Below are 16,530 nucleotides of genomic sequence, written 5' to 3'. Positions count from 1 at the left end.
CTGGCACATCTGATAACAGTTAAGTGTGCTATTTAACCTTTAGATATTTTTTATTCTCTGAAAAATGCTAGAGATTACGGTAAGGTTTGACACCCTTGTTTTATATCGTAAGCACTTGAAAGGTTCTGTTCACACATGACATGTTAACTGCAATTTACCAGTAAATTACCAGTAAAGACTGTATGTGTGAAAGGGACTAATGACCACAGAAATAAAATGACCAATAAGAAAAATACATTAAAAATTATAATAAGAATATTAATCACAGTATATTCTACAGTAAACTGAACAAATACAAAGGCTGCTATGCTATTAACTTACCTGCCACATCTGCTGAGGTTGACAAGGAAGGAACAGTAGGATCAGTGGATTCAGGTGCTGGTAAGTGCTCCTCACCTGTAGAGGATGGACCTGATGAAAGATGAACATAAAAATAATAATGATGATAAAAAGATCTCACAAAAAGGCATGGGATATCCATATAAATATACTGATCTGGGATGGTTGAAAACTCACCTGCTGCAGCATTATCATCAGTGAGCATAGTTGACCAATCAGAATGTTATTTTAACATCATAATTTATTAAACACAGCAGCAAGCCATCTGTATACCCAAAACAACAACTTTTAATCTATAACTAGCTAATTGAGGCATAACAATATTAGAATATAGTGGCAAAGGAATGTAGGCTAATGTAAATAATGTTAAGTGGTTAACAGTACCAAGTTTATGAAACAGAAGCTTATTTTTTAATACAAAAATATATACCAAGGAAAGTTATTTTTACACAGATGACAATAACTTCAATCTCAGTAGTTTGATTTATAATATAATATATTAACTCTTTCCCATCAGCATTTGTTTTTAAGTTGCCAGCCATCATCTGTGTTTTTGATAATTTTCACAAAAATGTAATGGCCCCCAATATTTTGAAATATTTTAAATGTTCTTTTAAACAACATATTTCAATATATTTTTTATTCTAGCTTCATGCTTTTTTTAATCAACACTTTAAATATGGTTAAAGCGTAACTAAACCCCTGGTCAGAGCCTGACTCCACCCACTGGCAATATTTGAAAAATGCAAGAAAAGTGGGCAGATCCCAACAGAGATAGAGGGGATGAACTAAGCTCGTACCAAGCATGTGGTGAGATCGTAACAAGGGCGTGGTGAGCTTGAACCTGCTTACGTCACGAGTTACTTTTTGGACCCAACATCCAATAGGAAAATTCAACTGCAGTAGCCACCGTTCAACCTGAAGAGGGCATCACTCAGACGTTTTTACACCATATATTGTAGTATTGAAACACTTTATATCCAAATGTCAAAAAACTTACTAAAATCAATGAACAGCACTAATAAAGCATCATTCTTACAGATCATTAACTAAAAAAAGTTGGTTAAGGGTTTAGTTACTCTTTAAGTTTCATGATCGATGATCAAAACACAGATGGAGTAGCTTCACAGTCCTGAAGTTAGCTCATCATGTGTTGACATTTCATTCAGTAACATTAGGCAGTTTTGATTTATATGCCGTTTGATGTTGATGATCGCGTTATTTTTATGTAACCTGTACAATGCTAATGATTAACTTGAAAATGCCATCTTGTTTCTGCTGCTTCTTCACCTGTGTTTTGGTCAGGAGATTTATGCGGCGCCGCAAGAACCAACAGCCGGATGACGTCAAAGTTCCGCGAGAGCGATTGAAAAACAAACTCCTCCGTATGATTTCGCGAATCGCTCTCGCGGTACTTTGACGTCATCCGTCTGTCGATTCTTGCGACGCCGCATGAAGTCGAACAAGCCTATCATGTCAAGGCATAGACTGTAAAAAAAGATGGACGACGCGACGTCGCCTCCCACCATTGTAATGAATTGAAGCCAAAAATGTCCGACCACGGTCGCCGCCATGTTACGTAAAAACGTCAGTTTGGAGCCGAGGCATGCGCAGAAGGAATCGTTCGTAAAGCCAGAGGCGGAGCCGCGGTATCAAACTTCCGCCCAAATGCTCGCGCGGCCAATTCAACCACTCCAATCATAACGACACGCCCCGTTTCTATAGCATCAAATTACAAGCTAAAATGAAACTTATCACAAAAATTAACACTTGAACATATATCAGCGTGATAACAAATACTTGAAAGGACCAAAACCATATTTCGAAAATAATTGGAAGTGTAAATATTTTTTTTATTTAGAGCAAAGTCCTATTCATTTGAATGGAGAGGGCGGGGTTATGACTTGTACTGCAGCCAGCCACCAGGGGGCGATCAAAGAGCCAGAGGCTTCACTTTTCAAGGCTTACGAGGCACACCCGTGTCAAGGCTATACGGACGTTTTCAAACATGAACTTTCCTAGAACAAGAATATATTCTACTTGGCTATAATTAACTAACGTTAGACAGCTTACGTTAGCTTTTAACAAAGCCTAGTTTAGTTTAAGTTAACTGTAAACAGTTACATAGTTATTTTAACATACCTTTTTCTTGCCGTTTTTTCTCTTGCTCGGATTTCTTTTTTTTTCTTTTCTCTGCACAAGAGGTGTCCTTTTTCGTGACATTTTAACCAAAAATGTTGTAAATAGGTGTGCTGCCTGCCTGCATCCTCAACTAACGTTAATCAGCGCTATTTTTTCCGACAAACCACTTGACCAGAATTCCCGCCCACCTGCGTCAAACTTGAATTTCTTTGCATCCAGCATCCTGTGGCCAGTTAACATAATATTTGCGTTTTTAAAAATGTAATATTGCTTTTTGGATTATTACCACCATTGTTCACCGCTGACATAATACATATAAAAAACGAATAATAATTAAATATCAAACTGCCATTTCGTGTGCTCTTGGGGGCTCCCTGGTGGCTATAGTGGCCCTAAGCAATAGTTATGACTTGGGCCTTGTTTTATAAAGTTCATCCTTCAGAAATAATGAATTCTCTGTAATACATTATTAATGGCTGCAGATGGTTAGTCATGTGAATTATTATTGAAGTATCTCTAAATTTGGTAAACATATGGAGCAATGTTTTCAATATGTGCTATTCATATAACACTGCATGTGTAACAGATGAACAGCAAACCAGTCAAGGGTCATAAAAATGTTCTTAAACATGTTTATGGGTTACACTTTAATTGTCAAAAAATTCGGTAACACTTTACAATAAGGTTCATTAGTTAACATTAGTTAATGTATTAACTAACATACACAAACCATGAGCAGCATTTGTTACAGTGTTTATTAATCTTTGTTAATAGAAATAAAGCTTTTAATTGTTTGTTCATGTTAGTTCACAGTGCATTAACTAACATTAACAATATTTTAATAAAGGATTAGTAATTGTTGAAATTAACATCAACAAAGATTAATATAATGCTGTATAAGTGCAGTTCATTATTAGTTCATGTTAACTATAGTTAACTAATAAACCTTTTTGTAAAGTGTTACCATAAATTCATGTGTTGAGTCATGCTGTAGTTAATGATGACTCTTCATTAGTTTATGTTAAGTACATTCCTTAAATAAGCATTAGTTCCTAAGTAAAAAGATAATTTAGAGCAAATAAAATATATCAACAACCAATTCACATTGTTGTAATACATTAGTGATTGTATAACCAATATGGTTCGGTATGAATTAATCACTATGGCAGGTCTGATTAGGACACAATGAAGATTCCCATTACTTCTTATGGATTTATTTCCATTAGTGTATCAGTTTGTGGTTCTACAAACAAACAGTATAAAGGAAAATCAGTTTTAAATTTAAGATAGTAACAATAAACAATAGCATACATATAAAATAAATAATCAAATAATATAGAATTCAGTGTGGCATCTGTGGATGTGATAAAGTGAACAAACATCACACATAAAACAACAATTTTGAGTCAATTAAATTTTATTTGCTTTTCAAAATTGTTTAATTGTTACAAAACAGCTTTACTTTAATAAAAACAAAAGAAACCACAGAAAAATCAGAGGACAACAAAAGTAGCAAAGTACAGCGAGTACTAGTAAACGGAGTATTAATGTAACGTATAGAAGAAATCTAATGTCAGCTGACTCCCAAGGGGTTGAAAAACTCCTAGGAGAAAAACCCGGTGGGAAAAAAGTCCTAGGGAGAAAAAAACCCTTGAAAGAGAGACAGACATAGCATAGACAATAAAAAATATACTATACATTAAATACTATATTATAAAAGTTTATGGAAATAAACGCGGTTATAATAATAAGGACGCAATTTCCTTTAACTATCCAGCCTAAAATATTTCGAAAAAGACAATCCTTTATTTATATACTTAAACCACATTGGTGTTTACCATTAAAAACTTTGAAAATGAGATTAAAAAAATCTAGGGCCTGCACTGCTTCCGACCGTCCTACCTACCTTACCGTGCACACCCTTTTAACTCTTAGTGAGACCCTGGGGTGAACTGCAGCCCCCTGTCCGCCCTTTATTGACCAGGGCACTATTCTAGATTCTGTCTACCTATAAACACAATAAATTATGGACAGAAAGCCGCGAGTCCCGCCGAGGGCGCTGCACCTGAGTTAAGAAAAAAAAATCAAAGAATCTAAGACCAAACACCAAACAGAACGGTGGCAAATCTCAGGATGGGTTTGTTTTGAAAATGTTTAAGTAATGTAACTATCGCTGTCTCGTCAGTCGTCATTTAAAAATAGTGTTATTGTTTCATACGATAGCTCGAAACCTTACCTTGTATTACCATCTAACATTTAGTTTAATATTTAAATGTGAAATAAAAGTAATAATTAAATATATAAAAATTAAATATAGAACAGCTAACAGTATTTCTTCGAAGATTTAACAATGTTTTTTAACCGCTTTACCTTTGAGTATCTACGTTAAACCTGGAGCGTTTTAGAAATTTTCCAACTCGTTGATACTTACCTCAGAATGACTCGATTCAGGGAACGCTGCGCTTTATATACCTACGACGTCATAAATAGAACGTTCCATGGAAACGCATATGTGTCACGTTAAATAAGAATCCGTGTCACGTTACTGTACACTACTAGGATTTGTTCAAAACATAGATATGTATAAAGGCTAGATGGCTCGTCCACGCTGCTGGCCAATGGAGTGCAACGTCCGCATTTTGGCGGCCATCTTACGACAGGGCGCTCGCTCACTCGTAGCATTGAGTTTTAATGATGCAGGTACTTTTAAATGACCATAACTTGCTTAATTTTTTACCGATTTTCAAACGGTTTGGTTTGTTATAAACGTCAAAGATGTACCTATGACACTGCATACCTATACTAAAAATAAAAAATAAATTCATGAAACATGTTAAAGCATCCAGAATTATAGCCATGTTAATAACGTTTGTAAAAATCCAAACCGTTTGAAAATCGGTAGAAAATTGAGCAAGTTATGGTCATTTAAAAGTACCTGCACCATTAAACTCAATGCTACGAGTGAGCGAGCGCCCTGTCGTAAGATGGCCGCCAGGTGATGCCGTTAGGGACTCCGCCTTGAGCCATCTAGCCTTTATACATATCTATGGTTCAAAATACCAGTGGTGGAGAATGACGAGGTGAGGATGGCGCTGATAAGTAAAATATTAGAAAACAGCGCTATTATAAATACCTGAACCAATCAGATTGCACTGTCGGATTTATTATTTACACTAGGTGTCTTTAGGCTTGTTCGACTTCATGCGGCGTCGCAAGAACCCACAGCCGGACGACGTCAAAGTACCGCGAGAACGATTAGAGAAATTATACGAAGTCTAATTTCGTCTCGCGGTACTTTGACGTCATTCGTCTGTCGGTTCTTGCGGCGCCCCCTGAAGTCGAACAAGCCTTTTGACTTCATGCGGCGCTAGGCAGACTTACAGGCCTGTGACATCAAAGTACCGCGAGAGAATGCAAAAGATGCAAAAATGACAATAAAATGTATTTTACGTGTCTAAAAAACACAACATAAAAGGTTTTATTAAACAAAATCTGTTTTATTGTAAGAGGGGTTACAAAGAAAACACCTGTTGTACACCCATTTAATAAACAAACAAACAACAAAAATATTCAAATACCGAAACAAGACATAATTTACACAAGTATTGTATAGGGTCAGTGGTTTAGTCGATAGCAGGGTAAAAGGGGGTAAACACGAAGACTTATTCTGTATATTAATATTTTTGCAAACAGAACTTTCACAAAAGGCTATGGGTACCATAACCAACAGCCTGACATTTTTTCCTGTATTTGACATTTTTCTCTTTATGAGTCATCATAAACATTAAAGAAGCTCAGAATTGGTGAACACAAGATGACGAACATCTTAAATTTGATAGGTCCTGCCTTTGCTTTATTAAAAACTTTTATAGGATACCAAGCAACAAATCAAGATTCTTATGCTGTGTCGCTGAATGTCAATATAGTTATAGGGTAATGGAACCACAAAGGTGCATATAAATGAACACTTACAGTAACAGGACTGTAGTGATACCAGTTTCAGATGTTAAAATGTGCCACTTGATGTGACAACTGATATGCTTAGCATTTGTCACAATCTAGAAAAAAGACGAGAAATCCTCTGAGCCTAGATTTTTTTTATCATAATGTGCCTTTTTCATTTAAAGTTTAGAGTTTAGTGAAGAGACTCCAAAACAAACAATACCACACAGACATTCTGCTCTCTCCAGATCTGAACATTGCTTCACTGGGATTGCATGTGAGATACAGAGAGACGATATCTTATTTTATTTTTGAACCGAAAAGCACCAGCCAAACTCAAAATCCCTCCACTTGCATTGTACTATACGGATGTTCCTGTAGCGTCTGTCTTTGGCGTGTGCTTATGACGTACAGGCACAGTGTGTAAAGCTGAACACTTCACTATGAGTCTGGAGTTACTGTCAGATTGATGTGGACGGAAGTGGTACGCACACAACTGTGTATGGTCTTTAGCTTTAAACGAGGGATGAAGAAATTATTTTCTGTCCTTTATTAACAGGAAAGCGTAGAGAGCAGGCTGGGCTCCTGGCAGTGGCTTTGGTAGATGAAGGGGATGAGATGATGCAGGAGGGATGAACGGGCAGCTGGGGGAGAGTTGGTTGGTTGGTTGGAGTTTGAGCACACTGGTTTATGATCGCTTTCTCCTTCCTTCAAAGTTCCTGAAGTTGGAGGGCCTGATCTTCATTTCTGCAAACTCGATGGAGTGCTCATGACCCTTCCAATGGAACCAGTTAACACCCTGGAGATAAAATAATGTAGGAAAATATAGTTATTATCTGTACTATACAGTGTATTTAGCATTAGACTGCTGAGCAAGTGCTTAAAATTTACCTTGCTGTGACTGTTGTCTCCATATCGACCCATAATATTCACTCGATGACAGTTTTTATACCAGAAAGCCCCCTTATAAGATAGAGCACAGTTGGTGACAGCTATATCTTTGTCATGATCATAGGTTGAGAATGGGCGGCCATGGTGATACGTCATTGAGTCACCTTTAAAAAAAAAAAGAAACAGAGACAAGTGTCAATTTTTCAAATATCTCACACAAGAAAACATAATACTTAATATTATTTTTAATAACAGACTTTACCTGCAGTGCCACTGTATCCTCCAACATGGACTTTGTAGTGACTGCGCGGCTCTGAGACTGAAAATTTGTCATATTGCGCATATGCAGAGTCATCCTTATCTCTGAGGTCCACACGTAGTTCATATTGCCCAGTGGAGGTGATCTTATGGAGGTTAGAGAGACCTGCAGACACAGGCAATGAGATGTGTAGACTAACAGGCTCTAAAGCTCGCATAACCATACAGTATATCATTTAATGTTAATAGACTAATGCCTATGGGCCTCTCGATTTCCTAATTTCATGCCGTTAGAAAAACTTACCCAGCCAGAATTCATCATTCAGGTCACCGAAGCCTGCAGTGTAGTTCCTCCAGTTACGGAAAAACTCGACTTTACCACTCTGCCGTCTAACAAATACCTGCGTAAAACCACCACAATATACTGATATGAATCTGGCATTTCAAGCACCATCCTCTATCAGTTAAGCTACATGAATGCTATAGTGTACAAGTGAAAAGAGTAGTTCACCCTAAAATTTAAATTAGCCCATATTTTACTTACTCTCAAGCCATTAAATATATATGACTTTCTTTTTTCAGCCAAACACAGTTGGAGTTATTTTAAATATTATCTTGTCTATTTTCAGCTTTATAATGGCATCGGATAGTGCCCCATTGTGAAAGCCCCAAAAAGCACATCCATCATAAACTAGGGGTGTAACGAAAGTTCCAGGAAATATATACAGCATATTTATACCGCTGTTCTTCAAATCTTTTCAGGGATTTTTTATGATAATAAACAATATATATGATTATGTTTGACAAGTGTTGCTTTTTCTAATGCATGTTATAAACGACTCAAACTCACAATGATTTTAAATTGATAAGGACTTCCTACTGATCAAAGAGCCGTAGTACATGAAAGAGCTGTGCATATCACCTTTGCGATTCAGAATCGATATCATACAGGTTTTATAAGTGTGTAGCACAAATTATCGTTACACCCCTATCAAAAATGAATACATACGGTTATTAAATGTCTTTTGAAGTGAAGCGATTTTTGTAAAGTTGGGTCACAGGTTAGCCTTCCACATGACCTTATGTCTATCATGAACATAAGTATGGTCATAGTTTAAAAGGTTTGAAATATAAATTTTTCTTACAAAACCCATCACTTTGCCTCAGATTAAATAACCGTATGGATTAGTTTCTGATTAATTATTGCGCTTTTAAAATGGGGCACTATTCAATGCCATTATAAAGCTTAAAAGAAGCCAGGATATTGGCAGGAACTCAGGAAAGAAAAAAGTCATAAACCTCATTCACACGCACAAATTCCGGAAAATCATTGGCAGTGTGAATAACCCAAAAATCAAATGATCCCGGACAAATCCCGGATGCATTTTCCGTGTATTTCCAGTAATGTCTGTGTGAAAAGGGCTATATACACCTAGGAAGGCTTCATTTCTGGGTTAACTATTCCTTTAAGTGATGTGACTTTACTAAATATCCCCTCTGGTATCAGCATGATATAGTATTAACCCATTCAGCATATAATTGTTTTTTTTTTATTTAAAAGAGGTTTACTCACGATCCATCCGCCTCCATCAGTTGTCATATCACAGTAGACCTGCAGGGGCTGACTCTCATCTCCACGCAGGTATATTGTGTACAAGCCTGAGGTTGTTTCTCCGTTCAACAGAGTCTGTGTGCAGTCTTTGGGGTGCTTGTACAGGACTCCGACTTTGAAAAAGACAGAATAAAACGTCTGATCTATGGCTCATTCATTTTCATTTAATGGAGTTTTTTGATGATTTTTGGACCTTCTTTTATTAAAAAAACAATATGTGGTTATTGGCTTACTGGTGCTAAAGACTGTAAAGATGGTTCTGCTTCTCTTTGGCCCAGCCATGGCCTGAAGTTTCACTGTGTACTCTGTGGAGGCAGTAAGCTGGGACATGCTGTAAGATGTCGCTGTGGGGCTAAGAACAACCTCCTGATCCGAGGAAAGAGCAGTGAAGTACAAAATACAATCAATATACAACAGTGTGAACAAATAAAAAAAAACACTGAACTGTGTAATAACAACACCGCCACTTACCCTGACAATACCATCAGCAGACTCAAAGCTGAGGACATACCCACTGATGTCGGCTCTTGGTGGCTGCCATGTTAACATTGCACTCTCAGTTTGAATATTACTGGCAGCCAGGTTCTGGGGAGCATCAACATCTGTGGCAGAAGGTATTCAATAATTAAACTGACATTCATTATAGTACATGAAATGCAAATGGCAACATTCACAGGCACTGCCGAAATCACAAAGAATTCTTAAACGTGCCATATAATAAAAAACTGTATTTTCCCAGGAATAGAAGAGTAAAAGGGCCCTGTACATGGTAATGACATATCGTGAGCCGCAAACGTGTTATTTTTTCCTTATTCTTGTGTAAACCTTGTGCATGCAAAAGACTGCTGGCCAATCTCAATGATGTAACAGTCGAGATGTACACCCCAACATGTTTACTAATGTGACCTACTGGAGCTGCAGAGCCAATCAGAGCAGAGCTCAACATTATTATTCATGACTGTTCCAAATAGTGCAAAAATAAACCATTTAGGCTAATTCAAATACAAATCCTAGTGTTGTAAATGGACATGTAAAAACGTTTCTGGATAATTTTTGCACTTTATAAAGTTACATACCTTCTATGTAAATATCAAAGAACAATTTAGCATTATTTCAATGCACCTTTAAAGGAACAGTATGTAGGATTGTGGCCAAAACTGGTATTGCAATCACAAAACTTGTGGCTAAAACTGGTACTGCAGTCACACAGCTGGTGGCCAATACACAACATGACAACATAAACATCAGTTGAGGGCTGCAACTCCACTTTTTAAATGACGTCAGGGATATAAGTATTTGAAATGAAAATGATTTCTTAATGTCTAGTGACATATCAGGCCCATTTTATGATTAATTGATATAATTTCTTACATACTGTTCCTTTAACATTTCTAAAAATATATATAATGATTGTACGTTTTTGCTTTTTTAAACAAACTGCAATGTGAAAAATGCTATAAATTAGCAATATATGAGTAGCTGCAAAAGCCGCTAAATGCTACCTCTGTCAAAAATGAGAATGATATTGACTCGTATTGGCACGTATTTTATGTCCATCAAATACCTTTACTTCAATTCCACTTAAACCCGACCTCAGGCCATTCAGAAACCCGTTCAAGTGTTTATGTTGCAGGGTGATTGGTGACCTTACCTGTGATGAACTCTGTAGTGGTTGCAGCGCTCTTGGCTTCCTCTCTGACTGCGTAAACATTTACAGTATATTCGGTGGCAGGCGTAAGATTGTTCATCTCAAACTCCACAGTGTTCCCTGATACCCTTTCCATAACAGGAGGCACTGACAGGAAAAAAAACACAAATCATAGCTTGCTTAAACTCTTTAAGAAATGCTTGAAGTTCTCTAAAGAATAATTATAAATGATATAAATTATAAGTTGAGTTACCCGTGTCTGCGCTGTAAGTGATGACATATCCGTCCACAGTAGCGATGGAAGGCTGCCACAACAGCAAAGCTTCTGTGTCTGTGATGTTAACTGCTGTGAGGCCTCGTGGTTTATCCAGAGCTAGAAGCCAACAGATTCACACAGAGAGATGAAAGAGGCAAGAATTATTACTTTCACTTCGACTCCATATCTACAATTCTGCAAGTTAGGAAAGCAAAACACTTAGTCTACTCTATGTATGATTTTGTTGTTCATAAGAGTATACATTGTGCTTAGTAAATGTGCTCCAACACACTAAATTGTGGTGCTGATATAGTTACATTAGTTCGAATCTGGCTCGTGAAAGTTTATTTACATTTACTTTTAATGCATTTAGTTTTTATCCAGTGCTTTACACGGTATACATTTCATCTGTATGTACAGTCCTGGGATTCAAACCCTTGATGTTTTGCGATGATAATGCAATGCTCTACTATGTGAACAACAGGAATACTTACTCATTCAATTCATTTCATCATCTAACTAAAATGTTCTTATTTAAATGCACTTTAGATAGATTCGGGTGAGTTGTACCTGTTGTGACCCTATCTGATCCTGGCTCGCTCTCCTCCAATCCCTTCACAGCAATGATGGTCACCTGGTAGGTGACACCAGGGGTCAGATTTAGCAACACGGTCTGAAACTCCCCTCCATCTGTTATCAGTGTTATGGGGCTGCCTGCAGGGGGAGACAGATCAAATAATACAGACATTAACAGATCAACAGAAGTAACTACTTTTGTCACAAGAGGGCAGCATTGGCTACCTTTTGCGGCTTATTGATACTACAATAAATGCTGTGGTGATGAATAAAACCATCTCCTTTGATTCATGACATCCTCCGATTTCACATAACCAGATGGGTCTGATCTAAAAACCTGAACAGATCACTGGAATGCTAAAAGTGCACCATGGGATTTTGTTTGTATTCAACCGATTTATGGTGAGACTGCAGTCTAAGACAATTTCCTCCTAGACAGTACGCAATATATTGCAAAAGATATGATTTATAACAAACCATAAAGTAAAGAGGTACAAATAACAGTGTGATTTGCCAACAAGCACCACGAGAGAACATTTCTGTACTGAAACCATGAATTTGTTACTTACCACCCTGAATGGGAACATAAGTGACCCGGTAGTTGTCTACTCGGCTTCGAGGCGCAGTCCAGTGAACAGTAGCTGATGTATCGGTCACGTCAGAAAAGCGTATCCCCTTGGGTGTACCCAGGCCTTACAAAAGGGAAACACAACATAACAGTTACAAACTGGGTGTTTATGCATTTGACAGACGTCTAAACTAAAAAGAAGATTTTTTACACAGACATAACAAGTAAGATTGCAAATAAAGATCAAAGAAATGTGAATCACCACATTTATTTTGTTAAACAAATAGTCAAAAGTTAACATTGAGGACATGAGGAAATCCAACCATGCAACTACAGTTAAAAGATACAGACAAAGGCTCTGGCCTTAAAGCTGTTTCTCAACGCTGGACCTCGTAATGCTGCGTGACAGATGCAAGACTAACTTGCCGCTAATATAGACCCAATACTGTGACATCAGGCTCAAGTGGTGGCCTGCTGAAAATTACCAGAGACTGGCACGCAATGAGGACAAATACACAAACAGTTGGCCCTGTTTTGTAAATCACCCAGATAAAGAAAAGATTAAGATTGGTACGTCAATGAGAATAACATAATAAACATGCATATTTTGCGATTCTCTTTAATATACTATAATAAAGCATTAGCAGTGCTTAAATGGACAGGGGTGCACATAACTTTTTTTGTCCTGGTTCTCAAGGGAGCACCTGGAGATGTTGCTTGGTAATCACACTATTCATACCACAGACATCATACATGCTGTCATCATCACTAATCGCCTGACTACTCTCTTCGCCATATCTCTTTGGTTTAAACATGGTAGACAATGATGTTTATACAATAAAATCATATGCCTCGTTATTGTTTTTAACCCATCAGGTAACCTTTATAAATGACTACGATAACTCATATAAATTTTTAAATATTGTTAAAGACAAGTAAATGGTCAGAAATAAAATAATCAGATTATGAGCAATAGAACAACTAAATATAATAGAACAAACATATAAATGAAATAAGCAGTGCTGTTAATGTTTTCAGGTTGGTCTGTTATTTTCAGGTACAGTATAAAGAAAATAAATAAAGTAATCAGATAATACTGCATAGTCTTTACTGTGTAAATTGGATTAATTCTTATTAAAGTTACAAAAGTGATTTAGTCAAGAAAAGGAGATTATGATTTTCTTTGTCTGTTGTTTTAACATTAAAAACAGCATCAGATTTATACTCTAAAAATGGGTGTACTGTCACTTTAAATGCGCGTATCCATTATTGCTACGCATTTTTTCCACAACTACTTATATTTGTTAAATGTGTAAAATACCTTACTACTATAATCAGATATAATTTTGTTTTAAAATGTCCGCTCAAGTGCAAGAAAACATACTCAGTTGGCATTTGAGACGCTGTCTTACCATTTGCTTGTAGCTACTAGCAAAGTGTCTGAAGCGACTCTGAAGCCTTGAGATGCGGATCGGGCTCGCGCTTGAGGTGCGCGCAAACAAAACTTATCAAACAACACCTGAGTAAAGAGATCGCGTGAGATCTGTTTCGCGTAAATTGTTGTGCTTAAATATTTAAATTGACTGTGACTGTTGATCTCTGCTAACAACTCACATTAACTTAAACATGTTTGTAATAATTATCTTACCAACGATGCACGGAGAAATCCCTTATGTTGCAGTAAATTAAGTAACTATGTAACAAAATTCCAGCAGCGTTGGTAGGCAAAAGTGCTTTTCAGAGCAGTGTCTGGTGCGCATTTTTATTTTAATCGCGCATGCGCACCAGTTATGTGCACCCCTGTAAATGGAATATGGTGATATGGCTCAAGAAAAGAGGTTAAGATGATCTAACACACGGTTTCAGCAAACCAAACATAAACAAACAGCTTTCCTGGCCCAAAATTTACTTCTGATAGAACACACATAGACGAGAAGTTAACTTTGGGTCAGGCGCATTACCATAACAACGCGTTTGCGTCTATAGAAGGTTTTCCAGCAGCTTTTTTAAATAAATCCAAATACCTGTTCGAGCTACTGCTAAAACAGGCTTGAATTTCCGTCCCAAAATGGTCCCAACAAGCTTGATTTCATACTCCGTATCTTCATGAAGACCTGAAACCACTTCTGTCCTTTTGTCTCCGGACACACTGATGTGGCGAGGTTGGCCAAATTCATTCGATTCAACCACTTTGATAGAGAATGCATGAAAGAGGTCTTCTAGAGCTGCCCAGGTCAGTTTAAAACTGTGCGGGGTGATGTCCGAGACCAACAGATGCTCCACTTCAGGTTCAGCCACTGGTTGATAAAACAAACAATTTTTAATTTGATGAAATGTGAAAGAAGTGGTAAAATGACCAGTAATTGTAAATCTGGGTGCCTCCTTTGTGGCGTTTTGTTATGATCAGACAATGCTGACTTGAAGACAATTCAGAAGAATGTTATTTGTTCATGGAAATACAATTTTAGAATCAATTGTTCAGCCATCAATCAATTATTCTCGTGTCTATGGCATGCAATGTTGAAATCAGTGAGGCAGGAAATTCAATTTACATATTTGTATTAGAAGATGGAATGGAGTCTGCTGGTTAGTTGAAAAGATATTGACACTGATGCGTTTTCTCTATTTTCCACCATTATATTAGGTTTCAACAACATAATTGTATCTTCATATTATGACAGTTTTACAGAGGTCAGGACAAAGCTTTTCCAGAGCAATGACATATACATAATAAACATATTGATCGAAGGGCTCATCCTGGAAACACATTTCTGTCTTCTTTTTAGCCGAACATGCAAGAATGCCACTGACAACGAATAACGCAAGGACTTCTGAGAAAAACATCTCCAGCAATGCAATTGTTATATGTAAAACTGAAAACCTAGAGCCTTGAAGATTCAATGATGACACACCAAATGTTTTAGATTTTTAACAATAGCTATGGTTGTGCCAGCCTGTGGTCCAGTTTTAATATGCTTTGAAATTCAATCTCACTGATGTAGTTTGATGTTTTACACACTTTCTTTGTTTTAGTGATAGATTTATTGCACCATAAAGCAGTTTTGTCAAGGTTAACACATTCAAATTATGAGGATAAATTAATTTTCATTTTGTTCTAATGTGGTATAAGCAATTCTTGATTTATTGCCTCCATATGATAAATTGCTTTATTGTTTCTTAATTTTTGTAAGTCACTTTAACATCTGCTAAATTCTTAAATTTAAATGTAAGCAAAAAGATACGAGAGGCACTGTATTGTAGATTGAGTCACGGCTGAAGGGCGTTATCAGGCACCCAGTGAGTTTTTTCATGATATCAGTACTAGTCTTGAGTACCTTCATTACTTTTATTAAAGCACACTGCACATTAGTAATAGACTGATATATCGGCCAGCCGATATATCGGGCCGATATTTGTGAGTTTTGATCGGCATCGGCCGATACATGGCTTCCGTGTTCGCCGTTTTTTTCCGGCATTATTTACAGACAGAGTGCTGAAAGCCGCAAGCGATTGCAGGTCATGTGACTAAAAACAACCAACCTTTCCATGACAACATCGAAAGCTCGGCCTAACAGCTGATCATAGCTGAACAAAGCAGGTTTTTATTTCTCATCTCTATGGGGCAGTTTCCCAGACAGGGATAAGACTAGTCCTAGACTAAAATAAATGTAAGAACTGTCAAAACTAATAACATCTATTTTTAACAACATGCCATTTTTTAACATAATTTTTATGATGTAAATTGAGTGAGCAAAAGCAGTATCGGCTCCAAATATCGGCTCAAGAAAATCGGCAGCCTGTATCGGTCATCGGCTAAGGCTGATGAAACAAAAATCGGTATCGGCAATGGCACTGAAAAATCCATATCGGTCGATCCCTAGTGCAAATATTAAAGCAATAAGTATGTATCAACGCAATTTTCATGAAGTAAAATAACTAAAAAGCCATCCTTCCGCTGAAAGAAATAGACTGTGAACAGCAACTGAATGTGCAATGATACATAAAATCATTGGGTGCAGGGGTCATAGCAGTGATAAATAAAACATAGCTATTGAACAGTCAGAATCAAGGTCTGGAACTAACCATTTTATAAATTGTCATTAAATAATTTTTTAAAAATTTTGTTTGATCCAGATTGTTTTTCCCCTAGTAATCTAAAGCCCTTTTCACACAGTAATTCCGGAAAATACACGTAAAACGTGTCTGGGTATTTTGCGGGATTAGTTTGATTTTGGTTTGTTCACACAGACAGTCTTTTTCCGGAATCTGTGTGAGCGTTCAGACACATCCCGGATAAT

The 16,530-nt window shown here is 37.0% G+C and overlaps 1 protein-coding gene across 1 annotated transcript in view; it reads right to left on the bottom strand.

The window, feature by feature from the left end:
- Positions 1-5,957: 5,957 nt before the first annotated feature.
- tncb (tenascin Cb) overlaps positions 5,958-16,530 on the bottom strand; it is a 48,686-nt gene continuing 38,113 nt past the window's right edge. The window contains exons 12-23 of the mRNA XM_073861158.1: positions 14,257-14,529; positions 12,234-12,356; positions 11,659-11,802; positions 11,086-11,205; positions 10,836-10,979; positions 9,656-9,786; positions 9,418-9,550; positions 9,146-9,297; positions 7,877-7,973; positions 7,577-7,738; positions 7,315-7,478; positions 5,958-7,222 (exon numbers count right to left, since the gene is read on the bottom strand). Coding sequence (XP_073717259.1) covers positions 7,112-7,222; positions 7,315-7,478; positions 7,577-7,738; positions 7,877-7,973; positions 9,146-9,297; positions 9,418-9,550; positions 9,656-9,786; positions 10,836-10,979; positions 11,086-11,205; positions 11,659-11,802; positions 12,234-12,356; positions 14,257-14,529 — 1,754 coding nt within the window. The 3' untranslated portion in view covers positions 5,958-7,111. The remainder of the gene's footprint in view (positions 7,223-7,314; positions 7,479-7,576; positions 7,739-7,876; positions 7,974-9,145; positions 9,298-9,417; positions 9,551-9,655; positions 9,787-10,835; positions 10,980-11,085; positions 11,206-11,658; positions 11,803-12,233; positions 12,357-14,256; positions 14,530-16,530) is intronic.

The sequence above is a fragment of the Misgurnus anguillicaudatus genome, chromosome 22, assembly GCF_027580225.2.
Source record: "Misgurnus anguillicaudatus chromosome 22, ASM2758022v2, whole genome shotgun sequence".
In the NCBI taxonomy this organism is placed as follows: Eukaryota; Metazoa; Chordata; class Actinopteri; order Cypriniformes; family Cobitidae; genus Misgurnus; species Misgurnus anguillicaudatus.
The sequence above is the reverse complement of the archived record's forward strand: the minus strand, read 5'-3'. Positions and strand labels throughout refer to the sequence as shown.